This window comes from Oncorhynchus masou, unplaced genomic scaffold (genome assembly GCF_036934945.1).
Source record: "Oncorhynchus masou masou isolate Uvic2021 unplaced genomic scaffold, UVic_Omas_1.1 unplaced_scaffold_839, whole genome shotgun sequence".
Lineage (NCBI taxonomy): Eukaryota > Metazoa > Chordata > Actinopteri > Salmoniformes > Salmonidae > Oncorhynchus > Oncorhynchus masou.
In genome coordinates this window covers 222545-242141 of record NW_027014853.1, presented here as the reverse complement: position 1 = coordinate 242141, position 19597 = coordinate 222545, and the positions used below count along the sequence as shown (strand labels likewise).

The 19597-nt window shown below is 53.7% G+C and overlaps 1 protein-coding gene across 1 annotated transcript in view; it reads right to left on the bottom strand.

Annotated features, from left to right (window-relative positions):
* Positions 1–413: 413 nt before the first annotated feature.
* LOC135537760 (methionine-R-sulfoxide reductase B3-like) overlaps positions 414–19597 on the bottom strand; it is a gene marked incomplete at its 5' end in the record, with an annotated part of 30042 nt that continues 10858 nt past the window's right edge. The window contains 2 exons of the mRNA XM_064963777.1: positions 414–2765; positions 3026–3123. Coding sequence (XP_064819849.1) covers positions 2439–2765; positions 3026–3123 — 425 coding nt within the window. The remainder of the gene's footprint in view (positions 2766–3025; positions 3124–19597) is intronic.

Sequence of the window (19597 nt, the reverse complement as noted above, 5' to 3'; positions counted from 1 at the left end):
AACAGGCAGGTTCTGTCCTTTCAACAGGCAGGTTCTGTCCTTACAACAGGCAGGTTCTGTCCTTACAACAGACAGGTTCTGTCCTTACAACAGGCAGGTTCTGTCCTTACAACAGGCAGGTTCTGTCCTTACAACAGGCAGGTTCTGTCTTTACAACAGGCAGGTTCTGTCCTTACAACAGGCAGGTTCTGTCCACTCCCAGGTTAACAGAGGAGAAATGTTCCTACAACAGGCAGGTTCTGTTGGTGTGGCACCTCATTCATTGTCTCCTTTTTGAAAGTTCAAATATTTTGGTCTGTTTGCTACAAATGTAAACTTAAGTCTTCAACTCTTCTCTCAAACAAATATGGCATTTTAAAACGAACATGGTCAACAAAAACAAACATCCAAATAACTCAAGTAAAACATCAACATTACTGTGTCAAGGTTTATTTTAATATAACTTTCTGTCAATACAAGTCTGGGATTCAAAAAACGCAAGAAAAACAAACATATTCAACTGGAGACGAGAATAGAAGAACCAACAGCAGGGAGTGGAAGGACAGCAGGAAGAGAAACCTATAAAAACACAGGCTAGTGTTGTACTCACACTGAACACAATCTGCTCTGTCTTATTGGTGTGTGTAGTGTGTGTGTCTTATTGGAGTCTAGTGTGTGTGTATGTGTGTGTGTGTGTGTGTGTGTCTTATTGGTGTGTGTGTATGTGTGTGTGTGTGTGTGTGTGTGTGTCTTATTGGTGTGTGTAGTGTGTGTGCGTGTAGTGTGTGTGCGTGTATGTCTGTCTTATTGGTGTGTATGTGTGTGTGTGTAGTGTGTAGTGTGTGTGTGTGTGTGTAGGTGTGTGTGTAGGTGTGTGTGTAGTGTGTGTGTAGTGTGTGTAGGTGTGTGTGTAGGTGTGTGTGTAGTGTGTGTGTAGTGTGTGTGTAGTGTGTGTAGGTGTGTGTGTAGGTGTGTGTGTAGTGTGTGTGTCTTATTGGTGTGTGTGTGTGTGTGTGTGTGTGTGTGTAGTGTGTGTGTAGTGTGTGTGTAGTGTGTGTGTAGTGTGTGTGTAGGTGTGTGTGTGTGTGTGTCTCCATAATTGGACAGAATGCTTATTTATCCTCTTAGTGTTTATTTTACAGCTCATAGGAGCGTCGTCCTTAAACTATCAACCCCTCTGTATCAAATATCACTTTTTATTTATTTTTAAACAACACACATTTTTCTTCAAAGTCATGTCCACACAATCATAATAATATATAATTCATTCACTCCCCCCCCCCCAAAAAAAAGCATAAAGTTCTAAATATACTAGAAAGAAAAATATATAACAGTTGATATATATATACACTTTAAAATATGATCTAAACTTGTAAACGGTCAAAAGCAATGTGAGCAACGTGAATCTGCATCCCAACATGTGTCTCCTCAGACGGTTGTAGAGTACAGTAGAGGTCTGGGACTTTATTAAGGCTGGGAGCCAGAGGTGGGCCAGCTTGGTGCATGGCCACTGGGGTCATTTGACCGACTGTTTGACCGACTGTGTTTGACCGACTGTGTTTAACCGACTGTGTTTAACCGACTGTGTTTGACCGACTGTGTTTGACCGACTGTGTTTGACCGACTGTGTTTGACCGACTGTTTGACCGACTGTGTTTGACCGACTGTTTGACCGACTGTTTGACCGACTGTGTTTGACCGACTGTGTTTGACCGACTGTGTTTGGGTGTGTGTAACCCACATGAGCACAGAAGAGGCATCATGTTCCACATGTTTCTAAGGGGTGCTGATGGCCCCTTATTGAGCTGACTGTAGTTGGCTGACTGTTTTCGGGTTCTGTGTAACCGAGTTGTCTGACTGTTTTCAGATCTGTGTAACCTAGTTGGCTGACTGTTTTCGGGTTCTGTGTAACCTAGTTGGATGACTGTTTTCGGGTTCTGTGGAACCTAGTTGGATGACTGTTTTCGGGTTCCGTGTAACCTAGTTGGCTGACTGTTTTCGGGTTCCGTGTAACCTAGTTGGATGACTGTTTTCGGGTTCTGTGTAACCGAGTTGTCTGACTGTTTTCGGGTTCTGTGTAACCGAGTTGTCTGACTGTTTTCGGGTTCTGTGTAACCTCGTTGGCTGACTGTTTTTCGGGTTCTGTGTAACCTAGTTGTCTGACTGTTTTCGGGTTCTGTGTAACCGAGTTGGCTGACTGTTTTCGGGTTCTGTGTAACCGAGTTGGCTGACTGTTTTCAGATCTGTGTAACCTAGTTGGCTGACTGTTTTCGAATTCTGTGTAACCTCGTTGGCTGACTGTTTTCGGGTTCTGTGTAACCTATATTCTCCAGCTGTTCTCTGTTCTGTTCGTAACATTTCGACCAGGACCTAGGCTACCAGTTAGGATAAGGAGTGAGTGACCGTGCCTGTACTTCCTGTATTCCTGAATCCTGTCCAAGACCAAGGAGACCTTTTACTCAGAGCTCAGTCTTACCCCCGACAGCACCACCTGGCCCAGCCCCAGCTCCAGCCCCAGCTCCAGCTCCAGCCCCAGCTCCAGCCCCAGCTCCAGCTCCAGCCCCAGCTCCAGCTCCAGCTCCAGCTCCAGCTCCAGCTCCAGCCCCAGCTCCTGCCCCAGCTCCAGCCCCAGCTCCAGCTCCTGCCCCAGCTCCTGCCCCATCTCCGTTGCTGGGTGGGCTAGAGGCGGAGGCTGACTGGAAGCCCAGAGAGGCAGAGTTGATGCAGTATCGTTTCCCTGTGGGTCTGGGGCCGTCATCAAACAGGTGTCCGAGGTGAGAACCACACTGAAACACACAGACTGATTACTCAGCAATATCCAAGCAACATTTTGTTGTAATTGTAAATATGAAAACTAAAATCTGTGACCCCCTCCAAGGAGAACCGATAATCTAGTCTCTACTTCCGCCTTCACCAAAACAGATCTCCTATCTCTGCTAGTCTTTAACGTCTAGGTGGACCTCATATCTAACCAGGTCACTATTGTAACAGAGAGTTGGTTATCAATGTCTTCAACTAAACGGTGACATAATGTGAACCAGTTTACCTGACTACAGCTGGTCTCAACTCTGTGCATCCCGTAGGCGAAATCATCTGTTACAGTGACTGACTCCTCCGTCACCAGGTCATAGAAGGAAGGCCAACCTGGAACACAGAAACATCACATCCTATTACTGGAACACAGAAACAACACATCCTACTACTGGAACACAGAAACAACACATCCTACTACTGGAACACAGAAACAACACATCCTACTACTGGAACACAGAAACATCACATCCTACTACTGGAACACAGCAAACAACACATCCTACAACTGGAACACAGAAACAACACATTCTACTACTGGAACACAGAAACAACACATTCTACTACTGGAACACAGAAACAACACATTCTACTACTGGAACACAGAAACAACACATCCTACTACTGGAACACAGAAACATCACATCCTACTACTGGAACACAGCAAACAACACACCCTACTACTGGAACACAGAAACAACACACCCTACTACTGGAACACAGAAACAACACACCCTACTACTGGAACACAGAAACAACACACCCTACTACTGGAACACAGAAACAACACATCCTACTACTGGAACACAGAAACAACACACCCTATTACTGGAACACAGAAACAACACATCCTACTACTGGAACACAGAAACAACACACCCTATTACTGGAACACAGAAACATCACATCCTACTACTGGAACACAGAAACAACACACCCTATTACTGGAACACAGAAACAACACACCCTATTACTGGAACACAGAAACAACACACCCTACTACTGGAACACAGAAACAACACACCCTACTACTGGAACACAGAAACAACACACCCTACTACTGGAACACAGAAACATCACATCCTACTACTGGAACACAGAAACAACACACCCTATTACTGGAACACAGAAACAACACGTCCTACTACTGGAACACAGAAACAACACGTCCTACTACTGGAACACAGCAAACAACACACCCTACTACTGGAACACAGAAACAACACACCCTACTACTGGAACACAGAAACAACACACCCTACTTCTGGAACACAGAAACAACACACCCTATTACTGGAACACAGAAACAACACACCCTACTACTGGAACACAGAAACATCACACCCTATTACTGGAACACAGAAACAACACACCCTACTACTGGAACACAGAAACATCACATCCTATTACTGGAACACAGAAACAACACACCCTATTACTGGAACACAGAAACAACACATCCTACTACTGGAACACAGAAACAACACACCCTATTACTGGAACACAGAAACAACACACCCTATTACTGGAACACAGAAACAACACACCCTATTACTGGAACACAGAAACAACACATCCTACTACTGGAACACAGAAACAACACACCCTACTACTGGAACACAGAAACAACACACCCTACTACTGGAACACAGAAACAACACACCCTACTACTGGAACACAGAAACATCACATCCTATTACTGGAACACAGAAACAACACACCCTATTACTGGAACACAGAAACAACACATCCTACTACTGGAACACAGAAACAACACATCCTACTACTGGAACACAGCAAACAACACACCCTACTACTGGAACACAGAAACAACACACCCTACTACTGGAACACAGAAACAACACACCCTGCTACTGGAACACAGAAACAACACATCCTACTACTGGAACACAGAAACAACACACCCTACTACTGGAACACAGAAACAACACACCCTACTACTGGAACACAGAAACAACACATCCTACTACTGGAACCCAGAAAGAACACATTCTACTACTGGAACACAGAAACAACACACCCTACTACTGGAACACAGAAACATCACATCCTATTACTGGAACACAGAAACAACACATCCTATTACTGGAACACAGAAACAACACATCCTACTACTGGAACACCTACTGGAACACAGAAACAACACATCCTATTACTGGAACACCTACTGGAACACAGAAACAACACATCCTACTAGTAGAAAAAGAGAAAACAACGTGGATTCATATTTAGAAGCAACGTGGAAAGCAGCAGCGTTCTTTGTTCTGGAAGAATATGTTGAATTGACAGCTTAGAGAATAAACAGTGTGGAGGAACGGTGGGCCACGGGAGGTAGTCTGACATGTTAGAGCAGCGTAGAGAATAGCAGCGTAGAGAAGAGCAGAGTAGAGTATAATAGAGAAGATGAGAGTAGAGAAGAGCAGAGTAGAGAAGAGCAGCGTAGAGAAGAGCAGTGTAGAGTAACGTAGAGAAGAGCAGAGTAGAGCAGCGTAGAGAAGAGCAACGTAGAGAAAAGCAGAGTAGAGAAGAGCAGTGTAGAGTAACGTAGAGAAGAGCAGCGAAGAGAAGAGCAGGGTAGAGAAGGGCAGAGTAGAGAAGAGCAGGGTAGAGAAGAGTAACGTAGAGAAGAGTAGAGAAGAGCAGGGTAGAGAAGAGCAGAGTAGAGAAGAGCAGGGTGGAGAAGAGTAACGTAGAGAAGAGCAGGGTAGAGAAGAGTAACGTAGACAAGTGCAGTGTAGAGAAGAGCAGCGTAGAGAAGGGTAACGTAGAGAAGGGTAACGTAGAGAAGAGTAACGCAGGGAAGAGCAGCGTAGAGAAGAGCAACGTAGAGAAGAGCAGCGTAGAGAAGAGCAGAGTAGAGAAGAGCAGGGTAGAGAAGAGCAACGTAGAGAAGTGCAGCGTAGAGAAGAGCAGAGTAGAGAAGAGCAGGGTAGAGAAGAGCAGCGTAGAGAAGAGCAGCGTAGAGAAGAGCAGCGTAGAGAAGAGCAGCGTAGAGCAGCATAGAGAAGAGCAGCATAGAGAAGCGTAGAGAAGAGCAGCGTAGAGAAGGGTAGAGAAGAGAAGCGTAGAGAAGAGCAGCGTAGAGAAGGGTAGAGAAGAGAAGCGTAGAGAAGAGCAGCGTAGAGAAGAGCAGCGCAGAGAAGAGCAGAGTAGAGAAGGGCAGAGTAGAGAAGAGCAGCGTAGAGAAGTGCAGAGTAGAGAAGGGTAACGTAGAGAAGAGCAGAGTAGAGCAGAGTAGAGAAGAGCAGCGTAGAGAAGAGCAGAGTAGAGAAGAGCAGAGTAGAGAAGAGCAGAGTAGAGAAGGGAAGAGTAGAAAAGAGCAGCGTTGAGAAGAGCAGAGTAGAGAAGAGCAGAGTAGAGAAGAGCAGAGTAGAGAAGAGCAGAGTAGAGAAGGGCAGAGTAGAAAAGAGCAGCGTAGAGAAGAGCAGCGTAGAGAAGAGCAGAGAAGAGATTAAATATTGTTACGCAATGAATTTTTATAGTGTTTTCACACTGGTGCTCCCAAAATAAAAGTGCAGGTCGTACACAGCTGTGTGTATGTGTGGGCCTGCCAGCGTGCCTCCCTGCTTGCACTCGTGCAGGCCCGTGTGTATCTTCCCAGTCAACCAGAGGATTCCCCTTGGCTGGGCTCCCTCCCTCACTCCCAATCGCCATACTACCCCTTGGCTGGGCTCCCCTCTCCCTCCCGTTTCCCTCCTCCCTCCCTCCCATTCCCCATACTACCCCTTGGGCTGGGCTCCCCTCTCCCTCCCCTATCCCTCCTCCCTCCCCCCCATTCCCCATACTACCCCTTGGGCTGGGCTCCCCTCTCCCTCCCCTATCCCTCCTCTCTCCCTCCCATTCCCCATACTACCCCTTGGCTGGGCTCCCCTCTCCCTCCCGTTTCTCTCCTTTCCCTCCTCCCCTCTTCATCCCTCTCCTTTCCCTCCTCCCCTCTTCATCCCTCTCCTTTCCCTCCTCCCCTCTTCATCCCTCTCCTTTCCCTCCTCCCCTCTTCATCCCTCTCCCTTCCCTCCTCCCCTCTCCATCCCTCTCCCTTCCCTCCTCCCCTCTCCATCCCTCTCCTTTCCCTCCTCCCCTCTTCATCCCTCTCCTTTCCCTCCTCCCCTCTTCATCCCTCTCCTTTCCCTCCTCCCCTCTTCATCCCTCTCCTTTCCCTCCTCCCCTCTTCATCCCTCTCCCTTCCCTCCTCCCCTCTTCATCCCTCTCCTTTCCCTCCTCCCCTCCTCATCCTTCTCCTTTCCCTCCTCCCCTCCTCATCCTTCTCCTTTCCCTCCTTTCCCTCCTCCCCTTCATCCCTCCTCCCCTCCCCATCCCTCTCCTTTCCCTCCTCCCCTCTTCATCCCCTCCTTTCCCTCCTCCCCTCTTCATCCCTCTCCTTTCCCTCCTCCCCTCTTCATCCCTCTCCCTTCCCTCCTCCCCTCTTCATCCCTCTCCCTTCCCTCCTCCCCTCTCCATCCCTCTCCTTTCCCTCCTCCCCTCTTCATCCCTCTCCTTTCCCTCCTCCCCTCTTCATCCCTCTCCTTTCCCTCCTCCCCTCCTCATCCCTCTCCTTTCCCTCCTCCCTTCCTCATCCCTCTCCTTTCCCTCCTCCCCTCCTCATCCTTCTCCTTTCCCTCCTCCCCTTCATCCCTCCTCCCCTCCCCCTTCCCATTTCCCTCTTCATCCCTCCCCTTCCCCTTTCCCTCCTCCCCTTCCCCTCCTCATCCCTCCCCTTCCCCTTTCCCTCCTCATCCCTCCCCTTCCCATTTCCCTCCTCATCCCCCTCCCCTTCCCCTTTCCCTCCTCATCCCTCCCCTTCCCATTTCCCTCCTCATCCCTCCCCTTCCCCTTCCCCTCCTCATCCCTCCCCTTTCCCTCCTCCCCTTCCCCTCCTCATCCCTCCCCTTTCCCTCCTCCCCTTTCCCTCCTCATCCTTCTCCTTTCCCTCCTCCCCTCCTCATCCTTCTCCTTTCCCTCCTCCCCTCCTCATCCTTCTCCTTTCCCTCCTCCCCTTCATCCCTCCTCCCCTCCCCATCCCTCTCCTTTCCCTCCTCCCCTCTTCATCCCTCTCCTTTCCCTCCTCCCCTCTTCATCCCTCTCCTTTCCCTCCTCCCCTCTTCATCCCTCTCCCTTCCCTCCTCCCCTCTTCATCCCTCTCCCTTCCCTCCTCCCCTCTCCATCCCTCTCCTTTCCCTCCTCCCTCTTCATCCCTCTCCTTTCCCTCCTCCCTCTTCATCCCTCTCCTTTCCCTCCTCCCCTCCTCATCCCTCTCCTTTCCCTCCTCCCTTCCTCATCCCTCTCCTTTCCCTCCTCCCCTCCTCATCCTTCTCCTTTCCCTCCTCCCCTTCATCCCTCCTCCCCTCCCCCCTTCCCATTTCCCTCTTCATCCCTCCCCTTCCCCTTTCCCTCCTCCCCTTCCCCTCCTCATCCCTCCCCTTCCCCTTTCCCTCCTCATCCCTCCCCTTCCCATTTCCCTCCTCATCCCTCCCCTTCCCCTTTCCTCCTCATCCCTCCCCTTCCCATTTCCCTCCTCATCCCTCCCCTTCCCCTTCCCCTCCTCATCCCTCCCCTTTCCCTCCTCCCCTTCCCCTCCTCATCCCTCCCCTTTCCCTCCTCCCCTTTCCCTCCTCATCCCTCCCCCTAAATAGGTTTGTTTCAGGTTGTTATGAGGAACAGAGGACATCAGTCTGAAATTAGAACCTTTCTCCATCCACTTCCTAAATGTAGGGGACGAGATCACTATAGAACAGCTCTGAATTAACGTCTTCATCAAAATGTTCAGACAGACAGACAGACAGAAAGTCAGAGACAGACAGTAGTCCCCACAGACAGACAGACAGACAGACAGACAGACAGACAGACAGACAGACAGACAGACAGACAGACAGACAGACAGACAGACAGACAGACAGGAGACAAGGAGAGGGAGGGCAGGAGGGAGAAGGGGAGGGAGGGCAGGAGGGAGAAGGGGAGGGAGGGCAGGAGGGAGAAGGGGAGGGAGGGCTGGAGGGAGAAGGGGAGGGCGGGCTGGAGGGAGAAGGGGGAGGGAGGGCAGGAGGGAGAAGGGGAGGGAGGGCAGGAGGGAGAAGGGGAGGGAGGGCAGGAGGGAGAAGGGGAGGGAGGGCAGGAGGGAGAAGGAGAGGGAGGGCAGGAGGGAGAAGGGGAGGGAGGGCAGGAGGGAGAAGGGGAGGGAGGGCAGGAGGGAGAAGGGGAGGGAGGGCAGGAGGGAGTAGGGGAGGGAGGGCAGGAGGGAGAAGGGGAGGGAGGGCAGGAGGGAGGGCAGGAGGGAGGGCAGGAGGGAGAAGGGGAAGGAGGGCAGGAGGGGAGGGAGGGCAGGAGGGGAGGGGAGGGCAGGAGGGAGAAGGGGGAGGGAGGGCAGGAGGGAAAAGGGGAGGGAGGGAGGGCAGGAGGGAGAAGGGGAGGGAGGGCAGGGGGAGAAGGGGGAGGGAGGGCAGGAGGGAGAAGGGGAGGGAGGGCAGGAGGGAGAAGGGGAGGGAGGGCAGGAGGGAGAAGGGGAGGGAGAAGGGGAAGGAGGGCAGGAGGGAGAAGGGGAAGGAGGGCAGGAGGGAGAAGGGGAGGGAGGGCAGGAGGGAGAAGGGGAGGGGAGGGCAGGAGGGGAGGGAGGGCAGGAGGGGAGGGAGGGCAGGAGGGGGAGGGAGGGCAGGAGGGAGGGAGGGAGGGCAGGAGGGAGAAGGGGAGGGAGGGAGGGCAGGAGGGAGAAGGGGAGGGAGGGAGGGCAGGAGGGAGAAGGGGAGGGAGGGAGGGCAGGAGGGAGAAGGGGAGGGAGGGCAGGAGGGAGAAGGGGAGGGAGGGCAGGAGGGTGAAGGGGAGTGAGGGAGGGCAGGAGGGAGAAGGGGAGGAGAAAGGGGAAGGAGGGCAGGAGGGAGAAGGGGAGGGAGGGCAGGAGGGAGAAGGGGAGGGAGGGCAGGAGGGAGAAGGGGAGGGAGGGCAGGAGGGAGAAGGGGAGGGAGGGCAGGAGGGAGAAGGGGAGGGAGGGCAGGAGGGAGAAGGGGAGAGAGAGGGCAGGAGGGAGAAGGGGAGGGAGGGCAGGAGGGAGAAGGGGAGGGAGGGCAGGAGGGAGAAGGGGAGGGAGGGCAGGAGGGAGAAGGGGAGGGAGGGCAGGAGGGAGAAGGGGAGGGAGGGCAGGAGGGAGAAGGGGAGGGAGGGCAGGAGGGAGAAGGGGAGGGAGGGCAGGAGGGAGAAGGGGAGGGAGGGCAGGAGGGAGAAGGGGAGGGAGGGCAGGAGGGAGAAGGGGAGGGAGGGCAGGAGGGAGAAGGGGAGGGAGGGAGAAGGGGAGGGAGGGCAGGAGGGAGAAGGGGAGAGAGGGCAGGAGGGAGAAGGGGAGGGAGGGCAGGAGGGAGAAGGGGAGGGAGGGCAGGAGGGCGAAGGGGAGGGAGGGCAGGAGGGAGAAGGGGAGGGAGGAGAACCAGCTGTATTAATATACACCGTGAACGGTGCGCCAACAGAAGATAGATCATATCTCTATCTACGGTATAAAACAGAAGATAGATCATATCTCTATCTGCGGTAGAAAACAGAAGATAGATCATATCTCTATCTGCGGTAGAAAACAGAAGATAGATCATATCTCTATCTGCGGTAGAAAACAGAAGATAGATCATATCTCTATCTGCAGTAGAAAACAGAAGATAGATCATATCTCTATCTGCGGTAGAAAACAGAAGATAGATCATATCTCTATCTGCGGTAGAAAACAGAAGATAGATCATATCTCTATCTGCGGTAGAAAACAGAAGATAGATCATATCTCTATCTGCGGTAGAAAACAGAAGATAGATCATATCTCTATCTGCGGTAGAAAACAGAAGATAGATCATATCTCTATCTGCGGTAGAAAACAGAAGATAGATCATATCTCTATCTGCGGTTGAAAACAGAAGATAGACCATATCTCTATCTACGGTAGAAAACAGAAGTCATCACTGGATGTGACCTGAGCCATTGGACCCAACCAAGCTTCCTGTAATACTACAAGCCCCTCCCATTCCTCCACCCTTTTCTCCTCCTCAGGCATAGCCGTCTATCCCTGAACCCTATCTCCATGAACCGTCAGCCCCCTACGGTACACCAACCAGACCCTGCAGCCATCCACCACCCTAGCTCCATGAACCGTCAGCCCCCTACGGTACACCAACCAGACCCTGCAGCCATCCACCACCCTAGCTCCATGAACCGTCAGCCCCCTACGGTACACCAACCAGACCCTGCAGCCGTCCACCACCCTATTCTCCATGAACCGTCAGCCCCCTACGGTACACCAACCAGACCCTGCAGCCGTCCACCACCCTATCTCCATGAACCGTCAGCCCCCTACGGTACACCAACCAGACCCTGCAGCCGTCCACCACCCTAGCTCCATGAACCATCAGCCCCCTACGGTACACCAACCAGACCCTGCAGCCGTCCACCACCCTAGCTCCATGAACCGTCAGCCCCCTACGGTACACCAACCAGACCCTGCAGCCGTCCACCACCCTAGCTCCATGAACCGTCAGCCCCCTACGGTACACCAACCAGACCCTGCAGCCGTCCACCACCCTAGCTCCATGAACCATCAGCCCCTACGGTACACCAACCAGACCCTGCAGCCGTCCACCACCCTAGCTCCATGAACCGTCAGCCCCCTACGGTACACCAACCAGACCCTGCAGCCGTCCACCACCCTAGCTCCATGAACCATCAGCCCCCTACGGTACACCAACCAGACCCTGCAGCCGTCCACCACCCTAGCTCCATGAACCGTCAGCCCCCTACGGTACACCAACCAGACCCTGCAGCCGTCCACCACCCTAGCTCCATGAACCGTCAGCCCCCTTCGGTACACCAACCAGACCCTGCAGCCATCCACCACCCTATCTCCATGAACCGTCAGCCCCCTACCGTACACCAACCAGACCCTGCAGCCGTCCACCACCCTAGCTCCATGAACCGTCAGCCCCCTACGGTACACCAACCAGACCCTGCAGCCGTCCACCACCCTATCTCCATGAACCGTCAGCCCCCTACGGTACACCAACCAGACCCTGCAGCCGTCCACCACCCTATCTCCATGAACCGTCAGCCCCCTACGGTACACCAACCAGACCCTGCAGCCGTCCACCACCCTATCTCCATGAACCGTCAGCCCCCTACGGTACACCAACCAGATCCTGCAGCCATCCACCACCCTAGCTCCATGAACCGTCAGCCCCCTACGGTACACCAACCAGATCCTGCAGCCGTCCGCCACCCTATCTCCATGAACCGTCAGCCCCCTACGGTACACCAACCAGACCCTGCAGCCGTCCACCACCCTATCTCCATGAACCGTCAGCCCCCTACGGTACACCAACCAGATCCTGCAGCCGTCCAACACCCTAGCTCCATGAACCGTCAGCCCCCTACGGTACACCAACCAGACCCTGCAGCCGTCCACCACCCTATCTCCATGAACCGTCAGCCCCCTACGGTACACCAACCAGATCCTGCAGCCGTCCAACACCCTAGCTCCATGAACCGTCAGCCCCCTACGGTACACCAACCAGACCCTGCAGCCGTCCACCACCCTATCTCCATGAACCGTCAGCCCCCTACGGTACACCAACCAGACCCTGCAGCCGTCCACCACCCTATCTCCATGAACCGTCAGCCCCCTACGGTACACCAACCAGATCCTGCAGCCGTCCAACACCCTAGCTCCATGAACCGTCAGCCCCCTACGGTACACCAACCAGACCCTGCAGCCGTCCACCACCCTATCTCCATGAACCGTCAGCCCCCTACGGTACACCAACCAGACCCTGCAGCCGTCCACCACCCTATCTCCATGAACCGTCAGCCCCCTACGGTACACCAACCAGATCCTGCAGCCGTCCACCACCCTATCTCCATGAACCGTCAGCCCCCTACGGTACACCAACCAGACCCTGCAGCCGTCCGCCACCCTATCTCCATGAACCGTCAGCCCCCTACGGTACACCAACCAGATCCTGCAGCCGTCCACCACCCTAGCTCCATGAACCGTCAGCCCCCTACGGTACACCAACCAGACCCTGCAGCCGTCCACCACCCCTCTCCACCCTGGACCCCACAGACCTCTCTGTAGTACACCAACCAGATCCTGCAGCCGTCCACCACCCCTCTCCACCCTGGACCCCACAGAGCTCTCTGTAGTACAACAAACAGACCCTAAACCCCCCCCACCCATCCATCCTCCACCGTGCTCCTCAAGCCCCTAACCATCTACCTCCTGGACCCACCAGCTTCCTTCCTACGACTCTCCCTCTCCTTCCTACGACTCTCCCTCTCCTTCCTACGACTCTCCCTCTCCTTCCTACGACTCTCCCTCTCCTTCCTACGACTCTCCCTCTCCTTCCTTCCTACGACTCTCCCTCTCCTTCCTACGACTCTCCCTCTCCTTCCTACGACTCTCCCTCTCCTTCCTACGACTCTCCCTCTCCTTCCTACGACTCTCCCTCTCCTTCCTACGACTCTCCCTCTCCTTCCTACGACTCTCCCTCTCCTTCCTACGACTCTCCCTCTCCTTCCTACGACTCTCCCTCTCCTTCCTACGACTCTCCCTCTCCTTCCTACGACTCTCCCTCTCCTTCCTACGACTCTCCCTCTCCTTCCTTCGACTCTCCCTCTCCTTCCTACGACTCTCCCTCTCCTTCCTACGACTCTCCCTCCTTCCATCTCCCTGTGGTAGGTCATCATCAACCAAACTCTCCTCCCCCATCCCTCCCTCCCCTCTCCTCCCCCATCCCTCCCTCCCCTCTCCTCCCCTGTCCACAAGCAACACCCCCTGTCCATTACCCTGGACCACCAGCTCCCTGAAACAAGCACCACCCCTGTCCATCACCCTGGACCACCAGCTCCCTGAAACAAGCACCACCCCCTGTCCATCACCCTGGACCACCAGCTCCCTGAAACAAGCATCACCACCTGTCCATCACACTGGAGCTTCCAGCTCCCTGAAACAAGCACCACCCCCTGTCCATTACCCTGGACCACCAGCTCCCTGAAACAAGCATCACCCCCTGTCCATCACCCTGGACCACCAGCTCCCTGAAACAAGCACCACCCCCTGTCCATCACCCTGGACCACCAGCTCCCTGAAACAAGCATCACCCCCTGTCCATCACCCTGGAGCTTCCAGCTCCCTGAAACAAGCACCACCCCCTGTCCATCACCCTGGAGCCTCCAGCTCCCTGAAACAAGCATCACCCCCTGTCCATCACCCTGGACCACCAGCTCCCTGAAACAAGCATCACCCCCTGTCCATCACCCTGGAGCTTCCAGCTCCCTGAAACAAGCACCACCCCCTGTCCATCACCCTGGACCACCAGCTCCCTGAAACAAGCACCACCCCCTGTCCATCACCCTGGACCACCAGCTCCCTGAAACAAGCATCACCCCCTGTCCATCACCCTGGAGCTTCCAGCTCCCTGAAACAAGCACCACCCCCTGTCCATTACCCTGGACCACCAGCTCCCTGAAACAAGCATCACCCCCTGTCCATCACCCTGGACCACCAGCTCCCTGAAACAAGCACCACCCCCTGTCCATCAAACTGGACCACCAGCTCCCTGAAACAAGCATCACCCCCTGTCCATCACCCTGGACCACCAGCTCCCTGAAACAAGCACCACCCCCTGGAGCCTCCAGCTCCCCGAAACAAGCACCACCCCCTGTCCATCACCCTGGAGCCTCCAGCTCCCTGAAACAAGCACCACCCCCCGTCCATCACCCTGGACCACCAGCTCCCTGAAACAAGCACCACCCCCTGTCCATCACCCTGGACCACCAGCTCCCGGAAACAAGCACCACCCCCGTCCATCGCCCTGGAGCCTCCAGCTCCCTGAAACAAGCATCACCCCCTGTCCATCGCCCTGGACCACCAGCTCCCTGAAACAAGCATCACCCCCTGTCCATCACCCTGGACCACCAGCTCCCTGAAACAAGCACCACCCCCTGTCCATCACCCTGGACCACCAGCTCCCTGAAACAAGCACCACCCCCTGTCCATCACCCTGGACCACCAGCTCCCTGAAACAAGCACCACCCCCTGTCCATCACCCTGGACCACCAGCTCCCTGAAACAAGCACCACCCCCTGTCCATCACCCTGGAGCCTCCAGCTCCCTGAAACAAGCACCACCCCCTGTCCATCACCCTGGACCACCAGCTCCCTGAAACAAGCACCACCCCCTGTCCATCACCCTGGAGCCTCCAGCTCCCTGAAACAAGCACCACCCCCTGTCCATCACCCTGGACCACCAGCTCCCTGAAACAAGCACCACCCCCTGTCCATCACCCTGGACCACCAGCTCCCTGAAACAAGCACCACCCCCTGTCCATCACCCTGGACCACCAGCTCCCTGAAACAAGCACCACCCCCTGTCCATCACCCTGGACCACCAGCTCCCTGAAACAAGCACCACCCCCTGTAGATCACCCTGGACCACCAGCTCCCTGAAACAAGCACCACCCCCTGTCCATCACCCTGGACCACCAGCTCCCTGAAACAAGCACCACCCCCTGTCCATCACCCTGGACCACCAGCTCCCTGAAACAAGCACCACCCCCTGTCCATCACCCTGGACCACCAGCTCCCTGAAACAAGCACCACCCCCTGTCCATCACCCTGGACCACCAGCTCCCTGAAACAAGCACCACCCCCTGTCCATCACCCTGGACCACCAGCTCCCTGAAACAAGCACCACCCCCTGTCCATCACCCTGGACCACCAGCTCCCTGAAACAAGCACCACCCCCTGTCCATCACCCTGGACCACCAGCTCCCTGAAACAAGCACCACCCCCTGTCCATCACCCTGGACCACCAGCTCCCTGAAACAAGCATCACCCCCTGTCCATCACCCTGGACCACCAGCTCCCTGAAACAAGCATCACCCCCTGTCCATCACCCTGGACCACCAGCTCCCTGAAACAAGCACCACCCCCTGTCCATCACCCTGGACCACCAGCTCCCTGAAACAAGCACCACCCCCTGTCCATCACCCTGGACCACCAGCTCCCTGAAACAAGCACCACCCCTGTCCATCACCCTGGACCACCAGCTCCCTGAAACAAGCACCACCCCTGTCCATCACCCTGGAGCCTCCAGCTCCCTGAAACAAGCACCACCCCCTGTCCATCACCCTGGACCACCAGCTCCCTGAAACAAGCACCACCCCCTGTCCATCACCCTGGACCACCAGCTCCCTGAAACAAGCACCACCCCCTGTCCATCACCCTGGAGCCTCCAGCTCCCTGAAACAAGCACCACCCCCTGTCCATCACCCTGGACCACCAGCTCCCTGAAACAAGCACCACCCCTGTCCATCACCCTGGACCACCAGCTCCCTGAAACAAGCACCACCCCCTGTCCATCACCCTGGAGCCTCCAGCTCCCTGAAACAAGCACCACCCCCTGTCCATCACCCTGGACCACCAGCTCCCTGAAACAAGCACCACCCCCTGTCCATCACCCTGGACCACCAGCTCCCTGAAACAAGCATCACCCCCCCCTGTCCATCACCCTGGACCACCAGCTACAGCTCCAACACCATGGTCTCCCTGCGGTAGGTCATCAACAACCACACTCCCCATCCCCCTCAAGCTGTAAACCGTCTACCCCTGAGGAGTTAGGGGAGGGGACGGCTTTGGCCAACGACTACAAAGCCATGAAATTCCACAGCTACACAGGAAACACACTGGGGAATAGAGGAATCTATGAGTCAGAAGAGGAGAATCCCGAACTCCAACTTCACACACTGGAGTGCGTGCGTGTGTGTGCGTGCGTGTGCGTGGGTGCGTGGGTGTGTGTGCGCTTTATTACCACTGGTTAGAGACTCAGTGAATGGAGCAGTGTAGCCTATTAAGGGAATAGGGTAGCATTTAGTACACAGCCCTGGTTTAGACAACAGCAGTCCACTGTTAAGGGAATAGGGTAGTATTTAGTACACTATTAAGGGTATAGGGTAGCATTTAGTCCACTATTAAGGGAATAGGGTAGCATTTAGTCCACTATTAAGGGAATAGGGTAGCATTTAGTCCACTATTAAGGGAATAGGGTAGCATTTAGTCCACTATTAAGGGAATAGGGTAGCATTTAGTCCACTATTAAAGGAATAGGGTAGCATTTAGTCCACTATTAAGGGAATAGGGTAGCATTTAGTCCACTATTAAGGGAATAGGGTAGCATTTAGTCCACTATTAAGGGAATAGGGTAGCATTTAGTCCACTATTAAGGGAATAGGGTAGCATTTAGTCCACTATTAAGGGAATAGGGTAGCATTTAGTCCACTATTAAGGGTTCACCCTGTTCAGTTGTTGAAGGAAACGTTGATTTGAGGGACGTAAACATTTTGTAGAAAATACGGCACATTTTTTTGGTGCTTGTGGACACACAACATGTCTCTCCATCTCCCAACCCCCCCCCCCCACACACACACACCTCTCTGTTTCCCCCTATTGTTCATCTCAACTTCGCCACTAGGCCACTGCTCCTCGGGACCTTGGTTAGCTGAAACAGGTGTCTTCTAGTAGGGCTGGAGCAAAAGCCTGCCCCACATAGCTTCCCAGAAGGAGGGTTGTTTCTGAGAATGTACATCATTCACTCATCCTCATTCAAAATCATACCTTCAGTGACACCGCGGCCGATCTCCCCTCTCAGGTATAATATAATATAATATATCCCATTTAGCAGACGCTTTTGTCCAAAGCGACTTACAAGTCGGCTGGGGCCACTACTTTTACATATGGGTGGCCCCAGTGGGAATCGAACCCACGACGCTTGGCGTTGCAAGCGCCATGCTCTACCGACTGAGCCACACAGGTATTTCCTAATTACAGCCTAAGACAAATCGCTGGTCAGAGAGAGAGAGAGACTGCAATTAAACCCAACAGGAATTCCTAAAGGATGAGCTATGACAGACTCCCAGATAGCTTTCATCTAAAAACACCTCTCTGGAAGTGTCTTAGAGGATACCATTTAGGACACAGACTATGTAATGCACTGCTCTTACTTCTTGCACTGTGTGCCGTTGTCTCTGCTCAATAATGTTTTGCTACCATGCTGTGTCGCTACCGCCGTGCTGTGTCGCTACCGCCGTGTTGTGTCGCTGCCGCCGTGCTGTGTCGCTACCGCCGTGCTGTGTCGCTACCGCCGTGCTGTGTCGCTACCGCCGTGCTGTGTCGCTACCGCCGTGCTGTGTCGCTACCGCCGTGCTGTGTCGCTACCGCCGTGCCGTGTCGCTACCGCCGTGCTGTGTCGCTACCGCCGTGCTGTGTCGCTACCGCCGTGCTGTGTCGCTACCGCCGTGCCGTGTCGCTACCGCCGTGCCGTGTCGCTACCGCCGTGCTGTGTTGTTGTCATTAGGTCTCTCTCTTTATATAGTGTTGTGGTGTCTCTCTTGTGATGATGTGTGGTTTTGTCCTATATATTTTTATTTTTTATTCCAGTCCCCGTCCCGCCAGGAGGCCTTGTTGTCTTTTTGTAGGCCGCCATTGTGAAATAAGAATGTTCTTAACTGACTTGCCTACTTAAATAAAAACGGTTAAATAAATTACATTTTAAAAAATTACTTTTGACCAGACCCCTATGGGCCCAGGTGCTGGTCAAAACTGGTGCACTATCTAGACTAGAGAACAGGGCGGGGCCCTGGTCAAAACTAGATCACTATCTAGACTAGAGAACAGGGCGGGGCCCTGGTCAAAACTAGTGCACTATCTAGACTAGAGAACAGTGTGGATCCCTGGTCAAAACTAGAGCACTATCTAGACTAGAGAATAGTGTGGCTCCCTGGTCAAAACTAGTGCACTATCTAGACTAGAGAACATGGCGGGCCCTGGTCAAAACTAGTGCACTATCTAGACTAGAGAACATGGCGGGGCCCTGGTCAAAACTAGTGCACTATCTAGACTAGAGAACATGGCGGGGCCCTGGTCAAAACTAGTGCACTATCTAGACTAGAGAACATGGCGGGGCCCTGGTCAAAACTAGTGCACTATCTAGACTAGAGAACATGGCGGGGCCCTGGTCAAACTAGTGCACTATCTAGACTAGAGAATAGGGTGGCTCCCTGGTCAAACTAGTGCACTATCTAGACTAGAGAACATGGCGGGGCCCTGGTCAAAACTAGTGCACTATCTAGACTAGAGAACAGGGCGGGGCCCTGGTCAAAACTAGTGCACTATCTAGACTAGAGAACAGTGTGGATCCCTGGTCAAAACTAGTGCACTATCTAGACTAGAGTATAGTGTGGCTCCCTGGTCAAACTAGTGCACTATCTAGACTAGAGAATAGTGTGGCTCCCTGGTCAAACTAGTGCACTATCTAGAATAGAGAATAGTGTGGCTCCCTGGTCAAACTAGTGCACTATCTAGACTAGAGAATATGGTGGCCTGGTCAAACTAGTGCACTATCTAGACTAGAGAATAGGGTGGCCTGGTCAAACTAGTGCACCATCTATAATGTCAATACTAGCTACAGTGGCTAGCTAGCTTGGAGTGTTGTGTGCATTGCATCTGTGCATTTAGCTAGATACCATCCCTTAGGCTACATTGCATCTGTGCATTTAGCTAGATACCATCCCTTAGGCTACATTGCGTCTGTGCATTTAGCTAGATACCATCCCTTAGCCTACATTGCGTCTGTGCATTTAGCTAGATACCATCCCTTAGGCTACATTGCGTCTGCGCATTTAGCTAGATACCATCCCTTAGGCTACATTGCGTCTGTGCATTTAGCTAGATACCATCCCTTAGGCTACATTGCGTCTGTGCATTTAGCTAGATACCA